The sequence below is a fragment of the Saccopteryx leptura genome, chromosome 2 (genome assembly GCF_036850995.1).
Source record: "Saccopteryx leptura isolate mSacLep1 chromosome 2, mSacLep1_pri_phased_curated, whole genome shotgun sequence".
NCBI classification, from domain to species: domain Eukaryota; kingdom Metazoa; phylum Chordata; class Mammalia; order Chiroptera; family Emballonuridae; genus Saccopteryx; species Saccopteryx leptura.
The window spans coordinates 77,611,486-77,634,814 of record NC_089504.1 but is presented as its reverse complement, the minus strand read 5'-3'; the positions used below and the strand labels follow the sequence as shown (position 1 = coordinate 77,634,814).

The window sequence follows — 23,329 nt, the reverse complement described above, 5'->3', positions numbered from 1 at the left end:
ACATAAAACCTCAGACATCCACATAACAAAAGTCAAAACCAAAGCAAGGAGTTAAAAAATATATTCAAACATCTAAGTTCTTACAAATATGTCTATTTTGAGTCCTTGAAACAAACCATATTTTCAATTATATCAAGCTAACCAAGAAATAATTCAAAATAAAGAACTCAAAATAAGAGAAATGGAGCCGTAAGGAGCGATACCGATAAATCTCCCCAAAATTTCAACAAGATCTTCAAACAGAAACAGAAAAATCTATCCTTGGAGCCTCCAGAAGTCCCGCACTGAACACAAAGGTATGATCAATTGAAAAATTGACTAAATATATAATCAACCCTGAAGGAAAAGATGGAGAAAGGAACACTCCACCTTCTTCACTAACCTAAATAAGGGCTGCTTTCACTTGGAACTGAGAGTATAGGAACTAAGGCAGGAAAGGGTGTGAATAAAACCAGGCTGCGGCACAAACGTCTGAGCCAGGCTGTGGCACGGAGATCCAAGCCAAGGAAAAACTGTGCTTGTGGCAACCCAGTCAACACAAGCTAACACTCGCGCCAAACCCAGACAAAGAAAGGCAAGTGAGGCAGCCATCGGCCCGATCTCCTGGTCGACGTGTGCGGATAGTGGGCAAGAGATTCCCCCGGGAGTGGGCGCCCATGGTACCGGACAGAGGGGCAGAGTCAGAGGCCGCCCCTGTGCCCTGAAAAGCGGTGCGTGTGGGGAGTGCGCAGGAGCGAAATTCCCTATGCTCAAACTTCTCTGGACGGGCGGGGCGCCTCACCCGGAGTGAGAGGCGGCCATCCTGATATCCTGGTTGGTGAGCCCGGATAGTGGGCGAGAGATTCCTCTGAGCACCCCGGGAGTGGGCTCCCGTGTTCTCAGACAGAGGGGAAGAGTCCGAGGCCTTTGCGTGGGCTGTGACCGGAGTCTCAGTGTCACCCCTGCGCCCTGAAGAGCAGCGCGCGAAAGCGAGATTCCCTATGCTCGAACTTCTCCGAGCGGGTGGGGCACCTCACTCAGCCATACAAGCTAATCCTTTACAGACCTGTAAAGGATTAGCTTAACCCACAGTCTGCTCGCCTCCCAACTGACCTACGTGACCCTAACTGACAAGATCTCTCTCAGGTCAATGATCTAGGACAAGAGGGGTGATATTTTTTAGTGCCTTTTGTTATGCTATGCATGTAGGGGTAGAGGCAACCTCTGATTGGCAGAGCTTTCACACTCAGGGCAATATGTTAAAAAGAGGGATTTAACAGCTTGTAAGTCCTCCTGCTTTGCAAACAGCAACTAGGGCATCTTCTACCCAGCCAAAACAGGTTACAAAGTGTCAAAAGCCTGGGGAAAGTGGTCGCACAGTGTGCTGAGGCATTTGGGACACGACTAGAGGCGCACAGAAAGGCACCTTGATTATGCTAGCGACTCTTACTGATTGAGCTTTACCCAGAGCCCTGCCCTGAGTTGGGATAGAGTGGGATTTCCCAGCTCTTTGAGCCTCTTACACTCCAGGCAGAGGGAGCAGCAACCCCATAGCTAGATCATCAGGCTGCTAATTCAGGAAGGAAAGACTAGGAGAGAGGTTCCGGAAAAATGGACTCTCTCATTGTTGGAGACTGCAAATGCTAATGAGCCTCGACTGCCAACGAGACTGAAGCCTAATATATGATATCACCATAGAAACTTATCAACTGCAAACCTCTACCTAAGCGTGCCACAGGAACAGAACCCAGGGTACAGAGTCACAGACCAGGAAGAGGGAGAGAAAAAAAAAGCAAGGAGATAACCTCTCAAAATCAAGAAAAATCCACAGACTTTATAACATATCCCATTTTATTATATTTGTTTGTCTGTTTCTCTTATCTTCTTTTCTTGATTATTTTCTTCTTCCAATTTGTTCATTTAATTCTCTGCCGGTTTTATTCTTTCCTCTCCTTGAACTATACTACCCATAAGTGTTACATCTCCCATTATCTTTCCTTTCTTCTTCCTTTCTCTCTAGGAGGGTTGCACTCCAAAACCCTTAACTCTTTCTCTCTCTCCTTTTGTTCTTTTTTCTTCTTTTTGTGTTTTCCTCTTTCTGTTTTTCTCCCTCTATATTAGTTTCTTCTTTTCTCCTTTATTTTTCCTCTCATTCAATCTTCAATCACGAACAAATTATTTTATTTGGGACTCAAATTCTTCTTTGTGGTGCTTTGGATGTTTTTTACTTTGCTTTTTTAACTCATTAGCAGTGCTCCCAACCCTGGCTCTCCATTTTATCTAGTTTTTGCTCCATTAAATACAATAGTAATTTTTAAATTTTTTTAAAATTTTTTTCCCTTTTTCCTGTTTCCCTCTTATTCCTCTCATTATATATCTTAGTCAACCATCACCTAAAAGCAAATCATTTTATTCTTGACCCAAATTTTTTTCCTTTTTTGCATTTTGTGAGTCCATACCCCCCTTTTTTGCCCCTTTATCACTTCTCCCTAACTCAGGCCCTCCATTATAGGTAGTTTTTGTTCTATTTAGCAGAATATAATTCACAGTTCACCACAATTTTTTCTGAAGAAGGAGAGGTGAGGAGAGGAAAAAAAGAGAAATAATAATTTTTTAAAACTTTTTGTTCTTTATTAATTCTCAGTAGTACTATCAACAAAACCACCCTCAGATGCCATTAAGGAAAAGTAAATCGAATATCATGGATAAAAAGACAGAGAGGTAGCACAGATAGATGAGTAAAAATCTATGTAGAAAAAATTTAATATATTGGAAACCTTGGAGATAAATGACAGAGAATTTAAAATAGAAATCCTAAAAATACTCAGAGATATACAAGAAAACAAAGAAAAGCAATTTAGGGAGCTCAGAAAACAACTCAACGAACACAAAGAATATATTTCCAAGGAAATTGAAACTATAAAAAAAATCAAACAGAGATGAAAAACTCTACCCACAAGCTAAAAAACGAGGTAACAAGCTTAGCTAATAGAACAGGCCAGATAGAAGTTAGGATTAGTGAAATAGAAAACAAGCAACTTGAGGCACAACAGAGAGAAGAAGAGACTCAAAAATTAAAAAAAATGAGAAAGCCCTACAAGAATTGTCTCATTCCATCAAAAAGAATAACATAAGAATAATAGGTATATCAGAGGGAGAAGAGAGATAAAATGGAATGGAGAACATATTCAAACAAATAATAGATGAGAACTTCCCAAGCCTGTGGAAAGAACTAAAGCCTCAAATTCATGAAGCAAACAAAACACTAAGTTTTCTTAACTCCAACAAACCAACTCCAAGGCACATCATAATGAAATTGGCACAAACCAACAACAAAGAAAAAAATTCTCAAGCAGCCAGGGAAAAAAAGAATACAACATATAAAGGAAGGCCTATTAGATTATCATCAGATTTCTCAACAGAAACTCTACAAGCTAGAAGAGAGTGGCCCCAATATTTAAAGTCCTGAAAGAGAGGAACATTCAGCCAAGAATACTATACCCATCAAAGCTATCCTTCAAGTACGAAGGAGAAATAAAAACATTCACAGATACAGAAAAGATGAGGAAATTTATCATCAGAAAACCCCCACTCCAGGAATTACTAAAGGGGGTTTTCCAACCAGATACAAAGAACAAAACAAAACAAAACCTCAAGTAAAAGTTCCACCAAGAACGAAATAAAACCAAATTTAAACTGTGACAACAAAAACAAAAAAAAGGGGGAGGGGAGAGGACAGAGATTAACAGTAGCAAAGGACGATGGAGTGCAAAAGTACTCACAAGATAGTGCACTAAAATGAATAGGGTAGGAACGCTTTTCATTACTTAATGGTAACCACCATTGAAAAAACCACCACAGAAGCACATGATTTAAAAAAGATAGCAACAGAGGAAATAAGTATGGAATACCAACAAACAAAAACAAAGGATAGAAAAACAAAAGAGAAGAATCAAACAAGACATGAAACTAACAGAAAGCAATGTATAAAATGGCAATAGGGAACCAAAAGTGTCAATAATTACACTAAATGTAAATGAATTAAACTCACCAATAAAAAGGCACAGAGTAGCAGAAGGGATTAAAAAAGAAAATCCAACTGTATGCTGCCTACAAGAAACTCATCTAAGCAACAAGGATAAAAACAAATTCAAAGTGAAAGGCTGGAAAACAATACTCCAAGCAAATAACATCCAAAAAAAAAGCAGGTGTAGCAATACTCATATCTGATAATGCTGACTACAAGACAGCAAAAGTACTCAGAGACAAATGATTAAGGGGACACTGAATCAAGAAGACATAACAATTCTTAATATATATGCACCAAACCAAGGAGCACCAAAATATATAAGACAGCTACTTATTGACCTTAAAACAAAAACTGACAAAAATACAATCATACTTGGAGACCTCAATACACCGCTGACGGCTCTAGATCGGTCATCCAAACATAGAATCAATAAAGATATACTGGCCTTAAACAAAACACTAGAGCACCTGGATATGATAGACATCTACAGGACATTTCATCCCAAAGTAACAAAGTATACATTTTTCTCCAGTGTACATGGATCATTGTCAAGCATTGACCATATGTTGGGCCACAAAAACAACATCAGCAAATTCAGAAAAATCGAAGTTGTACCAAGCATATTTTCTGATCATAAAGCCTTGAAACTAGATTTCAACTGCAAAAAAGAGGGAAAAAACCCCACAACATACCTTTTTTTTTTTTTTTTACAGGGACAGAGAATCAGAGAGAGGGATAGATAGGGACAGACAGACAGGAATGGAGAGAGATGAGAAGAATCAATCATCAGTTTTTCGTTGAGTTGTTCATTGATTGCCTTCCCATATGTGCCTTGACCAGAGTCCTTCAGCAGACCAAATAACTCCTTGCTGGAGCCCGCGACCTTGGCTCCAAGCTGGTTAGCTTTTTGCTCAAGCCAGATGAGCCCGCACTCAAGCTGGTGACCTCGGGGTCTCGAACCTGGATCCTTCTGCATCCTAGTCCGATGCTCTATCCACTGCGCCACCACCTGGTCAGGCTAAACAACATACTTTTAAAAAATGAATGGGTCAAAGAAGAAATAAGTGCAGAGATCAAAAGATATATACAGACTAATGAAAATGACAATACGACATATTAGAATATATGGGATGCAGCATAAGCAGTGATAAGAGGGAAGTTCATATCACTTCAGGCCTATATAAACAAACAAGAGAGAGCTCAAGTGAACCACTTAACCTCACACCTTAAGGAACTGGAAAAAGAAGAACAAAACAACCCAAAACCAGCCAAAGAAAGGAGATAATAAAAATCAGAGCAGAAATAAATGAAATAGAGAACAGAAAAACTATAGAAAAAATGAATAGAACAAGGAGCCAGTTCTTTGAAAAGATCAACAAAATTGACAAATCCTTGGCAAGACTTACCAAGAAAAAAAGAGAAAGGACACATATAAACAAAATCTAAAATGAAAGAGGAGAAATCACCATGGATATCATAGATATTAAAAAAATTATTGTAGAATACTATGAAAAACTATATACCACTAAATACAACAATCTAGAAGAAATGGATAAATTCCTAGAACAATACAACCTTTCTAGACTGAGACAAGAAGAAGCAGAAAGCCTAAACAGACCAATTAGTATGGAAGAAATAGAAAAAACTATTAAAAACCTCCCCAAAAATAAAAGTCCAGGCCCAGACGGTTATACTAGTGAATTCCATCTAACATTCAAAGAAGACTTGATTCCTATTCTACTCAAAGTCTTCCAAAAAATTGAAGAAGAAGCAATACTTCCAAACACATTTTATGAGGCCAACATAACCCTAATACTGAAACCAGCCAAGGACAGCACAAAAAAAGAAAACTAGAGACCAATATCTCTAATGAATACAGATGCTAAAATACTAAACAAAATACTAGCAAATTGAATACAGCAACATATTAAAAAAATAATACATCATGATCAAGTGGGATTCATCCCAGAATCTCAAGGATGGTTCAACATACATAAAACTTTTAACGTAATACACCATATCAACAAAACAAAGATGAAAAACCTCATGATCTTATCAATAGACGCAGAAAAGGCTTTCGATAAAATACAACACAATTTTATGTTTAAGACTCTCAACAAAATGGGTATAGAAGGAAAATATCTCAACATTATAAAGGCCATATATGATAAACCATCAGCTAACATCATATTAAATGGCACTAAACTGAAGGCTTTCCCCCTTAAATCAGGAACAAGACAGGGTTGTCCATTTTCTCCACTCTTATTTAATGTGGTGCTAGAGGTTCTAGCCAGAGCAACCGGACAAGACAAAAAAATAAAAGGCATCCATATCAGAAAAGAAGAAGTAAAGGTATCACTTTTTGCAGATGATATGATCCTATACATCGAAAACCCCAAAGAATCTACAAAAAGACTGCTAGAAACAATAAGCCAATACAGTAAGGTCGCAGGATACAAAATTAACATACAAAAGTCCATAGCCTTTCTATATGTCAACAATGAATCATTTGAGAACGAACTCCAAAAAATAATCCTATCACGATTGCAACAAAAAATAAAATAAAATACCTGGAATAAACATAACAAAGAATGTAAAGGACCTATATAATGAAAACTATAAAGCATTGTTAAGGGAAATCGAAAAAGATACAATAAGATGGAAGAATATTCCTTGGTCTTGGATAGGAAGAATAAATATAATCCAAATGGCCATATACAAATTTAATGTAAATCCCATCAAAATTCCAATGACATTTTTTTAAAGAAATGGAACAAAAAATCATCAGATTTATATGGAACTTTAAAAAAACCCAAATAGCCAAAGCAATCCTAAAGAAAAAGAACAAAGCTGGGGGCATTACAATACCTGACTTCAAACTATATTATAGAGCCACGACAATCAAAACGGCATGGTATTGGCAGAAAAATAGACACTCAGACCAATGGAACAGAATAGAAAGTCCAGAAATAAAACCACATACATATGGTCAAATAATTTTTGATAAAGGGGCCAACAACACACAATGGAGAAAAGAAATCCTCTTCAACGAATTGTGCTGGAAAAACTGGAAAGCTACATGCAAAAGAATGAAACTCGACTACATTTTGTCCCCTTGTAGTAAAATTAATTCAAAATTGATCAAAGACCTACATATAAGACCTGTAACAATAAAGTACATAGAAGAAGACATAGATACTAAACTCATGGACCTTGGTTTTAAAGAACATTTTATGAATTTGACTCCAAAGGCAAGAAAAGTGAAGGCAAATATAAATGAATGGGACTACATCAGACTAAGAAGTTTTTGCTCAGCAAGAGAAACTGACAACAAAATAAACAGACAGCCAAATAAATGGGAAATGATATTTTCAAACAACAGCTCAGATAAGGGCCTAATATCCAAAATATACAAAGAACTCATAAAACTCAACAACAAACAAATAAACATACAATCCAATAAAAAAAATAGGAAGAGGACATGAACAGACACTTCTCCCAGGAAGAAATACAAATGGCCAACAGATATATGAAAAGATGCTCATCTTCATTAATTACTAGAGAAATGCAAATCAAAACTGCAATGAGATACCACTTCACACCTGTTAGATTAGCTATTATTAACAAGACAGGTAATTGAAAATGTTGGAGAGGCTGTGGAGAAAAAGGAACCCTCATTCACTGTTGGTGGGAATGTAAAGTAGTACATCCATTATGGAAGAAAGTATGGTGGTCCCTCAGAAAACTGAAAATAGAACTACCTTATGACCCAGCAATCCCTATACTGGGTATATACCCCCAAAACTCAGAGACATTGATATGTAAAGCCACATGCAGCCCCATGTTCATTGCAGCATTGTTCACAGTGGCCAAGACATGGAAACAACCAAAAAGCCCTTCAATAGATGACTGGATAAAGAAGATGTGGCACATATACACTATGGAATACTACTCAGCCATAGAAATGATGACATCGGATCATTTACAACAAAATGGTGGGATCTTGATAACATTATACGGAGTGAAATAAGTAAATCAGAAAAAACCAAGAACTGTATTATTCCATACGTAGGTGGGACATAAAAACGAGACTAAGAGACATTGTCAAGAGTGTGGTGGTTACAGGGGGAGGGGGGGAGGGAGAAGGGAAGGAGGAGGGGAAGGGGCACAAAGAAAACTAGATAGAAGGTGACGGAGGACAATCTGACTTTAAGTGATGGGTATGCAACATAAATGATTGACAAGATAACCTGGACATGTTTTCTTTGAACATATGTACCCTGATTTATTGATGTCACCCCAGTAAAATTAATAATAATAAAAAAAGAATAAAAAAGAACTCAAAATAGAAAGGTAAAAGCTTTAAAAAATGTGATGAGTATTAAAATCTTTACATGATGGCATACCTCATTTTCTTGGGCTTCACTTTATTGTATTCTACAGATGCTGCATTTTCTTCCTCCCTCCCTCCCTCCCTCCCTCCCTCCCTCCCTCCCTCCCTCACTCCCTCCCTCCTTTCTTTCTTTCTTTCTTTCTTTCTTTCTTTCTTTCTTTCTTTCTTTCTTTCTTTCTTTCTTTCTTTCTTTCTTTCTCTCTATCATCTATCTATCTAAGTTTTTAATTTATTGTGTTGACATGGATTGGTTCCACTCAATATAACATCCTCAACCCCCTGCATTATGTCCCCCATGCACCATGCAAAGTCTCTCTTTCCATTCCCATTTCACCCTCCTTGCACACTCCACCTTCATTCTCCCTTTTCCTGTGGCACTTGCTACCTTGTTATTTGTATCTGTGTGTTACATATACATGATTTCCCTAGCCCCTTCATGTTCTTTGATCTTCTCCTCTCATCCCCCTTCCCTCTCACAGCTGTCTGTCTCTGTTCCTTGTGACCTTGCCTCTGTTTGTAGATGTTGCACTTCCAACAATACTAGGCAAGAATCTCCACTAGTAAACAATTATGACTCATTAAAGTCTCATATGATGATTAGCAGTTTTTATGAATAAAGTACTTTTAATTAAGATATATACATTGCTTTATGAGACATTTGCTATTGCACATGTAATAGACTACAGTATGATAAAACATAGGCTTTATTTAACTGGGAAACCAAAAAATTCATGTGACTTGCTTTATTGCAATATTCACTTTAGTGTCGAAGTTTGGAACTGAGCCCATAATATCTCTGAAGTATGCCTTTAAGATTTAAAACTAGGGCCCTGTGTGATTAGATCCACCAGTTAGAGCATTGTTCCAATGTGCAAAGGTTACGGGTTCAATCCTCAGTCAGGGCACTTATAGGAACAGATCAATGTTTCTCTCTGTCTCTTTCTTTCTCTCTCTTCCTTTCTCTCTAAAATCAATAAATAAATTTAAAAAAAGACTTTAAAACTAAGCAATCATTATTGCAATATACAAACTTACAGACTAATGAAATTGAGGTAATTTAATGAATAACTCAAGATGTGGGGAAAATAAAACGTTTTATAAAAATGATGTTTTACTCATCTTGCAAGGCAATATGTTAATTTTTTGCAATGTTAATTTTTAATATACTTTGAAATTGAAATATATATTTTAAAAAATACTTATTACCATATTTTTCGCTCCATAAGATGCACCTGACCATAAGACACACCTAGAGTTTTAAGAAGAAAAATAAAAAAAAATTCTAAACTAAATGGTGTGTTAAAATATTTAATAAAATACTGTATTTTTTGCTCCATAAGATGCACGGGCATTTCCCCCTCCACTTTTGGGAGGGGGGAAAGTGCATCTTATGGAGCAAAAAATACGGTAATTCCATTATCAATCATTTTGCAACTTCTCTTTAATCTTAGCAGGGAAGTTTTAGAAATTAATTTCTCCTGAAGTAATGAAACATTTATCTAAAGTTCAACAACAATTCCTTTATTTTTATATCCATTTCTTTTTATTTGGTTGGTCCCAAATATAATAATATGTAAAAATCTTTTTTAAAAAAGAACTTAATTATTCATGTTTTACACAATTTATCTAGGCTTCTTCCTATATTAATATGAAGACATTTCTGATTTGATAATTATTTAATACTGAAATTCTGATTTTTAGGTGTTTTTGAATTTTTTCTTCGTTTTCTTCTTTCTTTTTGCTACAATGTTTTTAAGTAGGCATAATTATTCCAAAAACAACAAAATTATTATTTTAAGGAAGTAAACTAAGGGTAAAGTATTAGAGAAACACAACGGTTAAGGAATAAAATGGAAAGAAGTTCCAAAAGAAGACAGAAGATACAAGAAAGAAAGTAGAATACAAAATAGGAGAAAACCAGTGTTTCAGAAACAAATGAAAGAGTAAGCGTGAAATATGATATAAATCAATGTATAAAATTAAGAGGTTCAAATACTGGCCTTGACAAGTCACCAGTGGCCTACATAAAAGCAACTGGAACAATGATAGTAATTGGACAATAGCCAGATGAGTGATATATAAAAATTAAATGATTAAGTATAAATTATTAAGTTAATTATTAGGTATAAATTCTCAACACCTAAAACAAATAATAGTAACAAGCTGTAGCAAGGTTAAATAGGAAGAAAATCTGTCAAATGGATCTTATTTACCTTTTTTAACAAGGTACTCAAGTATGGACTGAAGTTTTACAGTAAATATAGTTATCTGATTTTAACAAAAGAATGAAGTTGTATTTGGAATGGACACATTTCCTCTTTCAGAACCCTTTTTAGGCTACTAGGCAGGCAAGTTGCAGAACTGTAGATCCCCAAGTTTCATTCTAACACTAAAATTTTGATTTTAAAACAATATGAGAAGTAAAACAATTTCCAGAAAAATGTCAAGCAAAAATATGAATGCATTATTGATATTGAGTACAGTAACTGTTATCTATAAAACATTAAACAAAACATAACTAGTAAAAGTTTATCAATTAATAATATAAATAAATCATATCTTCTTATAAAACATTTCATTTGAATTTTTAATAAATTAAAAATGACTTTTAGGTGTTCTATTTAATTTTCTCATGAATGGTGTAAATGTTAAAGAAATATCAATGAGTAAAGCAGTGGAAAGAGTGGGAAAATGTAAGAGTCTTAGAAGAAATTGAAAATAAAACATCAAAAACTACATAATTAAAAAATTTATTGTCACAAAATATTTACCTTCTCTTTTCTCTGCTATACATGTATTCAAATCTTGTATTTTTGCTTTGTCAATAGATATATGCACTTTAAGTTTATCCAATTCTTCCTGAAGGTTCATCCTATGAAAATTAACACAATAAATAATTATTTAAAGGAATAATGTAATAAACAAAGGCAGCAGGTTATTTAAAAATATATGAATTAGACAATAGTAAAATAAAAGCAAAAATATAACAAATACTAATAATTTAAATTGAATTTTAATGAGGACCTGGAAATTTAAAATTTTAAACCAATTTTTTAACTTTATCTAAATAAATGTTAAAGCCTGACCAGGCAGTGGCGCAGTGGATAGAGCACTGGACTGGGATTGTGGAGGACCCAGGTTCGAGACCCCAAGGTCACCAGCTTGAGCGTGGGCTCATCTGGTTTGAGCAAAGCTCACCAGCTTGGACCCAAAGTCGCTGGCTTGAGTACGGGGTTACTTGGTCTGCTGTAGCCCCATGGTCAAGGCACATATGAGAAAGCAATCAATGAACAACTAAGGTGTTGCAAGGAAAAACTGATGATTGTTGCTTCTCATCTCTCTTCGTTCCTGTCTGTCCCTATCTATCCCACTCTCTGACTCTGTCTCTGTAAAAAAAAAAAAAAAAAAGTTAAATACTTAAAACATAGATATGATTTTTAAAAATCATGTATTGAGTCACCTGACTACTTTTTAACTCACAGATATGCTATGTAAAACAATATTACAAAATATTAATATATACCCGTGAAAACAAAGATAGTAAACCTTTTGATGCCAAGACAAAGAACTCCTACCAATAAAATGGAATTGAGATAGCACATTGAGAGACCTGGGTCAAGTGCTGACCATGGAGACCTCAGACATTGAAACCTGAGTGGGGATTAAGTTCATGTGGCCCTTCATGTTTAAGGCCCTTTATGACTGAAAGATAAAACTGAGGTAACTGCAGAAAAGGGAAAGAGAAAAATTGCTGAATGAAAGTCTGAATATCACAGCTAATCTGGTTAGAGTTTTATTAAAGAGTCTTCCTGCACCAGTCTCGCAGGACAGAGTCAACCATAGGAAATCAGAATCCTAAGCCTATATTACTAGTTTCAAAATTGAGCCATATATAATTGCAGATTCCTGACAAATTGATAATAATATGAAAATTATATTTTGGCCAGTGTATACCAAAGAGTTCAGGCCCACAGAATCACCTAATATAGAGAAGCTTACCCAACTAAAAGGATAAAAGAAACTACCACAAAAAAAAATTCTCAAAAAAGTCAAGTTTGCAGATAAAAATAAACACATAAATAATTCCAGAACAATTAAGATGCCACAATGAAAAATTGATGATTCTCATCTCTCTCCCTTCCTGTCTGCCTGTCCCTAACTCTAGTCTCTCTGTCAAAAAAAAAAAAAAATCACACTTCAAAACCACGAATGACAGGCTACATATTACCACTCCTAAAATGGGAGAACGCACAACAAGGAAATAGAGATAAAAAAACAATTAAAAATATTATTTGTTAACTTTTTAAAATGTTGGAAAAAAGAGATGACAAACATGAAAAAAGATCAGGGATTTTAAAAATAAAAGACATTAAAAAAACTGAATATTATTTATAGAAATGTTAAATAAAACTGAAATAATTAATAATAATATATTATAATTTAAAACTCAGTGAGGACTTAAATAGCACACAAAGCTAATACAAAATGGTAAAATCAAAGACCACACAAAGAAATAAAGAAAAGACAAATAGTAACAATATATAAAATGGGTTAAAATAAGAAGTCCAGAAAGCACCTAATAGAAATTATTCAAGGAGAAACGGAGATTTGGGGATGGAGACACAATATTCAAATTAAATGACTAAAGTTTGAGAACTGAGGAAAAGTATAAATTAACAGATTAATAAAGTAATCTAAAATTGCAAACAGAATAAATAAAACTACTCACATTTAGAAAAATAGTGAAACTGAAGGACACCAAAGAAAGAGACAATTTTAAAATCAACCAAATTGCAATGAAAAATCAATTAACAACTAAAGAATTTTGGAATGACAGCAGACTTCTTATACACAAGAATAGCCAGAAGGAAAATAAATAATATTTTCTACATCCCAAGGTTTACTATTCACGCATCATAAACAAAAGAGCTATTAAAAATATATTTTAAAAAGAAAAAACTCAAAATTAATAAAACAAAATAGGCAATGATAATGAAAGACATTGTAAATGTATAGTTGGAACTAAACAAATATTATTATGCAAAGTAATTATAATACTATTGAAATGAAGGTAGAGATAAAATAAGGTAGAACTAAAGTTCTGAACAACAACATGATATAAAAACAAGGATGGAATCAGATTTAAAGCATTTAAAAATCTTTGTATTGTTGTACCAGGACGGAGGTACTGATGAACTTTAGACTTTGTTAAATAAATAATGTATGTTATAATTTCAAGAAAAGGCAGTTAAAGAATGAAAACAAATATAAAATTTTTAAATCAGAAGAGATCAAAAAGAGAAATAAAGAAAATGTAGTCAAACTGAGTTTGGACTAAAGTCCTGCTTTGTTTAGCTAAGAACACGGAACATACTGAAGCAAGATGGCCCCACAATAAAAAAAGCAGATATAACTCATATCAATTTAGTTTTCCTTGGCTCTCAGATCACTAACTCAGCAGAACACAAAGCTACAGTTGTTGGAAATGTGGTTCTTAGCTTCTTTAGAGGTATTTTACACTTGCAGCTTGTTCTTTTTTAGGAAGAATTCACATAATCTTACTTCTAGTAAGTATTTATAGAAGTATTTAAGACATACCTGAGTCAAACTACAACAAACCACATCTTAACTGGGTGTTTGGAGGAGAGGCTGACAAAGTCAGTACCCAGGTACTTCTGAGCTAGATGAATATTGTCTCTTTACTGACTATCCACTTAATCTGATGTTTCAAATTTATACTCTGTTTGGTATGAGGGCCACAATTCAGAATCAAATTATATGAAATGGTTGTATTCAGATGCTGGACAATAGGTAGCAGAAAGCTATGATCTCTGAGGGATATGGAATCAAAAACAGTGATTTCTATAACTCATTAAATTTAATTTTAAAAAGTATCCCCTCTCAGACTTTTCTTTTGCCCTGATAATCAACAACCCCTGAGGCAGCAGAAGACAGTAAGCCCAACCTGACTAATGGTCATGTTAGTGTAGATAGCTAGATATTAATAAAAGAGAAGGAAGCAAAAACGGCTAAGCTTAATTAGGTCAGAAGCTACAGCTTCATACACCTCCCAAGGGACCACTACATCCTCCACCCTGGGGACCTAATCCTGTAAAGAGACAGGAAGGGTCATGCTCTGTCCTTAGCTGGGATTACCAATATCGAAATGAAAACAGCAGGGAAAATTTCTCTACTGGGCACATGCCAGTAGAAGCCATGATGGCAACCATAAAAGGGAAGGCTCAGCACAGACCATGATTATCTAGGAAATGGATTGATTAGGATAACTCAAGCCCAGGAGTGAGTGAAAAATGGATTGGTTAGTTTAAAAAAGAACTGGCTTCTTCTCAAGCTGAAGTAATATAATAGAAGCTTAACCAAGGCAAAGTCTCACTCTCTCTCTTTCTTCCCCCTTCTCTCTCTCTCTAATACATTTTTCCCCATTAGCTTGTGCACTGTGCACTTGTGTACTCTTGGTAGTAGCATGTGGGCCTAGCAGCCACCGGGCCAAAGTGCGGGTTCCAAGCACATGCCTGGGTACAGCAGCATAGCCAGAGCACAGCCAGAAACGGAGGATAGCCAGATGGGAACAGAGACCAAACTAGACTAAGCTTTGGCATGAAATGAACCAATGGCACAGAATTTCTGGACACTAGCTCTACTTTTGCACTTGATGAAGACAAGGTTGGACTCCTTCCACAAGACAGACAGAGATGAGTCATTGGGAACCTGGGGGTTTTGGGGGGTTTTGTGTGTGTGTTTGTTTGTTTTTTACAGAGACAGAGATAGTCAGAGAGAGGGATAGATAGGGACAGACAGACAGGAACGAAGAGAGATGAGAAGCATCAATCATCAGTTTTTCCTTGCAACACCTTAGTTGTTCATTGATTGCTTTCACATATGTGCCTTGACCATGGACCTACAGCTGACCAAGTAACCCCTTGCTGGAGCCAGTGACCTTGGGCTCAAGCTGGTGAGCTTTTTTTCTCAAACCAGATGAGCCCATGCTCAAGCTGGCGACCTCGAAGTCTCGAACCTGGCTCCTCTGCATCCCAGTCTGACGCTCTATCCACTGCGCCACCACCTGGTCAGGTGGTATGCTTATATTAGAAAAGAAGATCTACAATAATGTAAGCTTCCAATTAAAAAAATATTAGAAAAGAAGGTAATCAACCTGAGCACTTTTACACATGTACACTGGCTATTTGGATATGCTCTTATGTGAAATACCTACCTGTTAAAACATCTTTCTCATATTTCTATTGGGTTGATTTTCCTTTCTTACTTATTCATAGAAATTATTTATATATTCTGGATGTTGGTCCTTTGCTGTGTATACAGGGAGGGCAAAAGTAGGTTTAGAGTTTTTCATATGAAAAATACTGTAATAAATAATAATACAAGAATGAACTGTGTTTCATGTACTCATAAATATAAACCTACTTTTGCCTGTATATACAGTAAATCTATGCTAAATATTTCCTGTATATACAGTAAATCTCTCTTCAGTTGAAAGTTTCCTTCCAATTCATTTAATAGTATCTTTCAATGAACATAAGTTCTTGATTTTAATATAGTCCAGTTTATCAATATTTAGTTTATATTTTATCCTTTTAAAATCTGGTTTAAGAAACCTTTAGCTACTACAGAGTTGAAAAGGTATTTTCTTATATTTCCCTCTGAAAGCTAAATTACTTAATCCTTCATGTGTGAGTCTGAAGTCCACCTATAACTGATTTTCATATATGGTTTAAGGTAAAATATTCTACTAATTATAATAGCTTTTAAAAACTGAAGTTCTTTGGACTTTTACCTATATACTTGTATCATCTGATATTTTGTTTGTTTCCAGTTTTTCATAATTATAAACAATGCTGTAGTGAACATCCTTATATATGTGTGTATATGTAAGATTACTACACAGTTTTTAACTAAAAGTGTAATTACTGGGTCTTTCAGTACATACATAAAAAACAGAAAGAATATTTCAAACACTAAGAAAAGTATGGAGAATATAGCCAACATTAATATACCAACCTCCAGATTTAAAAACATTAACATTATGCCCTATTAAATTCATAGCTTCTATTTTTGTGAAAAATATAACAAAATGTGAATATTATTACCTCACACAATATTACACCTTTCTTCCCTCTCCAAAAATGATTAGTATCTTAAATTTGGTGTATATATTTCCATTTCATCTATTAATACTATATGATCCCATGTATACATAGTTATCAATATATATAATTATATTTCTGTGCATACTTATGTGTGTGTATGTGTGTGTATCCACAAAATACAGTACTGGTCTATGATTAAAAATACTATATTTATTCAAGAATATACCATAACACATATGCTATTATTCAACTTTTTAATTTTAGGTCTACTTTTGTTTTTGAAGCATTTCCATTTTGATAAATAAAGATCCAATTTATTCATGTTAAATGCCATATAGTATCACGTTATATTGATATATCACAATGCACTCATATCGGCTACTAATGGACGTTTAGATTGTTTGTAATTCTTTTTTTAAAATTTTTTTTATTTATTCATTTTAGAGAGGAGAGAGACAGAGAGAGAGAAAGAGAGAGAGGAGAGACAGAGAGAGAGAAGGGGGGAGGAGTTGGAAGCATCAACTCCCATATGTGCCTTGACCAGGCAAACCCAGGGTTTCGAACCAGCGACCTCAGCATTTCCAGGTTGACGCTTTATCCACTGCGCCACCACAGGTCAGGCTGTTTGTAATTCTTAACTATTACAAAAATACCAAAATGAAGATCCCTATTCATAATCTAGTGCATGTTATTTTAAAAGGCTCTAAAAATCTATTTCAGAGTGAAATTTTTCTCTCAAGGATTTTTATATTCCCTATATGGAATAATAAATATTTAGAAAAGAGCCTGACAAGTGGTTGTGCAGTGGATCGAGCATCGACCTGAGACACTGAGGACCCAAGTTTGAAACCCCATGGTCACTGACTTGAGTGTAGGCTCACCAGTATAAGCATCGGGTCCCAGCTTGTGTATGGGATCATAGATATTATCCCTTAGTTGCTGGTTTGAGTTCAGACAATGGCTTGAAGCCCAAGGTTGCTGGCTTAAGAAAGGGGTCACTGGCTTGCCTGGAACCCCCCACCTCCACCAGTCAAGTTACATATGAGAAGCAATTAATAAACAGCTAAAGTGACGCAACCATAAGTTGCAAACATCTCTCTCCCTTCCTGTCTCTGTCTCTCTCTCTCTTAAAAATATATTCAGAAAAGATATTACCAAACTAAATATCTTTTAATTATTTTATTTTTTTAAGTGAGAGAGAGAGGCAGAGACAGACAGACAGAAAGAAAGTGATAAGAAGCGTCAACTCATTGTTGTGGTAAGTGCCTTGACCGGGGGATGGGGGGGAAGAGCACTCCAGCAGAGCCAGTGACCCCTTGCTAGAGCCAGTGACCTTGGGCTTCAGGCCAGCAACCTCTGGGCTCAAGCCAGTGACCATGGGGTCATGTCTATGATCCCACACTCAAGCTGATGACCCTGCACTCAAATTGTTGAGCCCACACTCAAGCCAAATGAGCCTGCACTCAAGCCAGCAATCTTAGGGTTTCAAACCGAGGTCCAGAGCGTCCCAAGCCGACACTCTATCCACTGTGCCACTGCCTGGTCAGGCTAAATATCTTTTTATATCTGAAGATAATTTTGCCTGTAACAGTCCTACATTGATTATATATGATAATATTTATCTCTTATAAGAAACAACTGATCTATATTGAACACAAACTATTCCTAAACATGAAGGAATTTTTTAGATAAGTAAACACTTTGTGTTAGTTACTTATATATTCAAACCAATATTTGATATTTATATATGGTTTTTAGGATTCAAATCAGATATCCAAACTCAACATTATTAATAAAGTTATTTTCCATAGAGGAAAAAATGTCTTAAGATGGACTATTAGTGTGGTAAAAAACACACTTATAAAAAGTAACTGATAACATGTTTTTAGAAAAATCAAATTATTCACTATTTAAAATTCACTATGTATTAATGAAATTATATATTCATAACATAGCACCATAGAGAACAGGACAGCAAATCCTGGCAGGAAGGGGGGGGTGCTGAGGGAAACACAGGGGTGGAGGGAGATATATTTGGTGGGACACTTGAATCTATGTAAACACAATAAATTAAAATAAAAAAATTCACTGTGTAATTCTTTAAGTAAATAATGTTATTCTCTAAGTAATTTTAAAATATATATATTTTACATCTTTATGTAAAATTAATAATACTATATATATGGTCCTATAATCCAAATGTTTATAACCCCTAAAATTCATGTTGAAATTCTACCCCCCAAAGATGATGGTATTAGGAGGTGGGGCCTTTTGGAGGTGCTTAGTCTTTGAGATGGAGCTTTCATGAATGGGAATTATGCCCTTATAAGAGATCTCAGAGAGCTCCCTTGCCCCTGCTACAATGTGAGGATAAGACAAGAAATTTAGAACCTGGAAAAAGGTTGAGGGCACCTTGATCTCGGACTTCCAGCTTTGAGAACTATGAGAAATAAATTTCTGTTATTTATAAGTTCCCTGGTCTGTGGTATTTTGTTATAGCACCCCAAACAGACTAAGACATATGGCCTCAAAAAATAAATACCACATGTACTGTATTTCCCCATGTATAAGACACACTGTTTTCTGAAAAATTTGGGGTCTAAAAACTGGGTGTATCTTATACAGTGGTTGTAGGTTTTTTTACTTGCATTTCCTGCTTTTTCACACTTGTTTTTGCGCTCATTGTTAAAGACAGTAATTCATCATCAGACACAGATGAGGACAAGCTAATGGATGGGAGTTATGACAGGGATGAGGAGTGGTATGACATTTATGATGAATAAAACTTGAGTTCAATAACTTTATGTAATACATTTTTTTTCCAAATTTTGGGCCCCAAAATTAAGGTGCGTCTTATATTGGGGAAATATGGTATATGGTCTTAAATGTATAAAAGCAATTTAATGCATCAACATCAAAAGTTAATATAAAAAGTTAGGAAATAAAACTCTGAAATACTGTTTTTCATTTACTCCTGTAAAGTATCTGCCAATAGATACAAAATAATATTTTTTCTTAGCTCACAATCTCGTTAACTGTACAGCAAAATACAATGGAAATATAACAAAAATATATTATGCCAAAGGTGGAAACAATCCAAATAACTATCAATGGATGAATGAATAAACAAAATGTGGTTTACACAAACAATGTAAAATTGTTCCACATTACAAAGAAAAAAGATCTTGCACATGGTGAAACATAGATAAACCTTGAAGACATTATGGCAAATGAAATAAGCCAGGCAAAAAAAGGAAAAATATTGAATTATTCCACTTATATGATGTACTTAGAAGAGGCAAATTCCTACAGACAGAAAGGAGAAAGAGACAAGGACTGAGAGAAAAGGCAGTGGGGAGTTATTATTTAATGGGTACAGAGTTTCAGTTGGAGAAGATAAAAACGTTCTGGTGATGGTAGTACACCAATGTGAGTATATTTAATAGGACATAACTGTACACCTGAAAATGGACAATAGTAAATTTTATGTTATGTATATTTTCCACAGTAAACATATATCTCCCACTAGTTTGGTTGATTATACAGCAAACAAAAATATGAACCAGCCCTGGCCAGTTGGCTCAGCGGTAGAGCGTCGGCCTGGCGTGTGGAGGACCCGGGTTCGATTCCCGGCCAGGGTACATAGGAGAAGCGCCCATTTGCTTCTCCACCCCCCTCCCCTCCTTCCTCTCTGTCTTTCTCTTCCCCTCCCACAGCCAAGGCTCCATTCGAGCAAAGATGGCCCGGGTGCTGGGGATGGCTCCTTGGCCTCTGCCCCAGACGCTACAGTGGCTCTGGTCGAGGCAGAGCGACGCCCCGGATGGGCAGAGCATCGCCCCCTGGTGGGCAGAGCGTCGCCCCTGGTGGGCGTGCCGGGTGGATCCCGGTCGGGCGCATGCGGGAGTCTGTCTGACTGTCTCTCCCCCGTTTCCAGCTTTAGAAAAAAAAAAAGAAAAAAAAAAATGAATCACTTCTATATTTTAGCCACAAGGGGTGGGTGTCAGGAAAGAGAAAGAGAGAGAAAAAATGGAAAGACCCAGGGAAAGCACAAACATTGAAAAGCATAGAAGACCTTTATGTTCACATAAGTAAAAGTTTATAATTTATACATTTTTGTGTTTATTAACTATTACTTGTGGTTCCCAATAAAATAAAAGCCTTGTGAGGCCTGGAGAGATGTGTTTTGCTCAATATTTTACTTCCAGTGCTCAGCATATTCAAAATTAGTGAATGAAAGCACAAACAATATAAAGGGTCACAGATTGAGTTAATATAACTAATGTTATAAAACTCCATAGTTTAAAGATCTTTTTTAACATATTATTATTTTTTTAAGAGAGAAAGACAGAGAAAGAAACGGAAACAGAAAGGGAAGATGAGAAGAATCAACTCGCAATTGCTTTCACTTTAGTTGTGCATTGACTGCTTGCTTCTCATATATGCCTTGATAAGGGCCAAACCAGTGTCCCCTTGCTGAAGCCAGTGACCTTGGCCTTTTCATGCCAGTGACTTTTGGGCTCAAGTGGTGAGTTTTGGGATCCTGTGAATGACTCCCTGGCTCAAGCCAGTACCCCACACTGATGAGCCTGCACTCAGAGCCAGTGACCTTGGCGTTTCAAACCTGAGACCTCAGTTCTGGGTTGACGTTTTATCCACTGTGCCACCACCTGTCAGGCTAACATAGTATTTACTTAGCTAAAATGGTTTACTCACTTCCAGGTCTTAGTACTTTAACAGTATCTTGAGCAAATTCTTAAAGCCTATCTATAGGTCTGAAGTTGCACCATATTATGAAGCATTCTAGACATACAAAACATAGGAATATAAAGGACTCTGGACTTTGGGACTTTAGCTCAGAAATAAATCAGGTTTTGTGCTAATCTTGCTCTAAAATTTCCCACTCCTACCTAGGAATACTTATGAGATGAGTTTACTTCCAAAAGCTCCAATATCACTGGATGAATTTCTTTTCCCCAATTCTCAATGAAAAAGCAACTGAAATTCAAAGTCTCTTGCCACATGCTTTGAATCTATTGCCTTTTAATGAACTCTGATAATGTATATGTTTATTGATTACATTAATGTCCCTAGACTTCTATTATACTTTGCATTTGACTTATGATAACCTGTGCTATTATATGTTGGACTGATTTATCAAGAACAGATCTAGTTAAGTTCTCATCTTACTAATTCATCTCCTTAACTCTTACATGTGATCATCGGGTTACAATAGTCTCAACATACAATGTTTTGAGTTTATGATGCTCACTCCCATAAAAACTTTAAAAAATTGAGATGTGAGTGTTTTGGCTTATGCCATTAGCGTCACAGTTACAGACTAACATGGGCAAACTAGTTTGGTTGCACACAGCAGAATAAGCAGTAACACAGCATATGAGTGAGGGAGTTGTTGTCCCTAGTACACTTACCTACACCATTTTGGACTGTTAAAAGTGCAACTGGTCCGTTTGTGTTAGGCTAGAGAGTGTCTTTCGACTTACACCAAAATTCGGGTTACATCACTGTCCTAGGAATGGAACTGTGTAACCCAAGGACCCTCTAGAGGGTATGTGCCTTACATGTGTCAAAGCTGTAAAAAATATTATCTGGGACAACTGGATATTCACATGCAAAAGAATAAAAGTTGGAACCCTACTTCACACCATATAAAAATTAACTAAAAATAAATATCTAAATATGAGTTAGAACTATAAAACAAAAGAAAACACGGGTGTAAATCTTCATAATCTTGGACTTGGCAATAGCTATATAGATGTGACAATAAAAGTATAAGGAACAAAAGAAAAATACACAAATGGGACTTCATCAAAATTAAAAACTTTTGTGCATCAAAGAACACTATCAAGAAAGAGACAACCTATAGAATAAAAAAAATATTCACAAAGGTCTAAGAAAAAGAATATGCAAACCAATACCACAATGAGATATCAATTCACACTCACTAAGAGGGCCATAATTTAAGAGAAAGGAAGAAAAAAAAGAAAGAAAAAAAATAAAGAAAGAGAAACTAGCAAGTATTGACATAGGTGTGGGGAATGTGTAGGCTTCCCTTCATAGATTGCTGGTGGGAATGCAGCATGATACAGCCACTATGAAAACTGTCGGGAAGTTCCTCTAAAAGTTAAACATAAACTAACCATATAACCCAGAAATTCTGTACCAAAATTGAAAACAAGTATTGAAACTAGTGTTTGACACAAATCTTCACGGTAGCACTATTCATAATAGTCAAAAAGTAGAAGTAACCAAATGTCCATCAATGGATAAATGAATAAATTGTGCTATATACACACAATCTTACTATTTACCTGCAAAAAGGAATGAAATATTGACACATACTACCAATGTGGATGAACCTTGAAAACATCACACCAAGTGAAAGAAGCCAGACACAAAAGGTCACATTTTGTATGATTGTATTTATATGAAATATTCAGAATAGGCAACCATTAGGGACAGAAAGTAGATTAGTACTGCCTGAAGGAGGAAATGGGCAGATGGAGAGTGATTTCTTAATGGGTATGGGTCTTTATGGGGGCTGATGAAAATACTTTGGATTAAATAAAGATCATGGCTGCACAATACTATAAATTTTCTAAATGCCACTGTAATTGTATACAGTACTTGAAAATAAAACTAATATGTAATTTAAACATTGTGAATTATTATCCAAAAATACAATTATTTTCAAACTGTGTCATGATTAGCAGACATTTTTTCCTAAAAGTTTTTATTTCCAACTCATGATGAAGAAATGTAGCTCCTAAAATCCTCATTTTT

At 35.6% G+C, this 23,329-nt stretch overlaps 1 protein-coding gene across 7 annotated transcripts in view; it reads right to left on the bottom strand.

The window, feature by feature from the left end:
- The window catches only part of CNTLN (centlein), a 360,970-nt gene that overhangs the window by 143,003 nt on the left and 194,638 nt on the right, over positions 1-23,329 (bottom strand). For all 7 annotated transcript variants that reach the window (XM_066368220.1, XM_066368223.1, XM_066368224.1 and 4 more), the window contains one exon: positions 11,174-11,274. In XM_066368220.1, the coding sequence (XP_066224317.1) occupies positions 11,174-11,274 (101 nt within the window). The remainder of the gene's footprint in view (positions 1-11,173; positions 11,275-23,329) is intronic.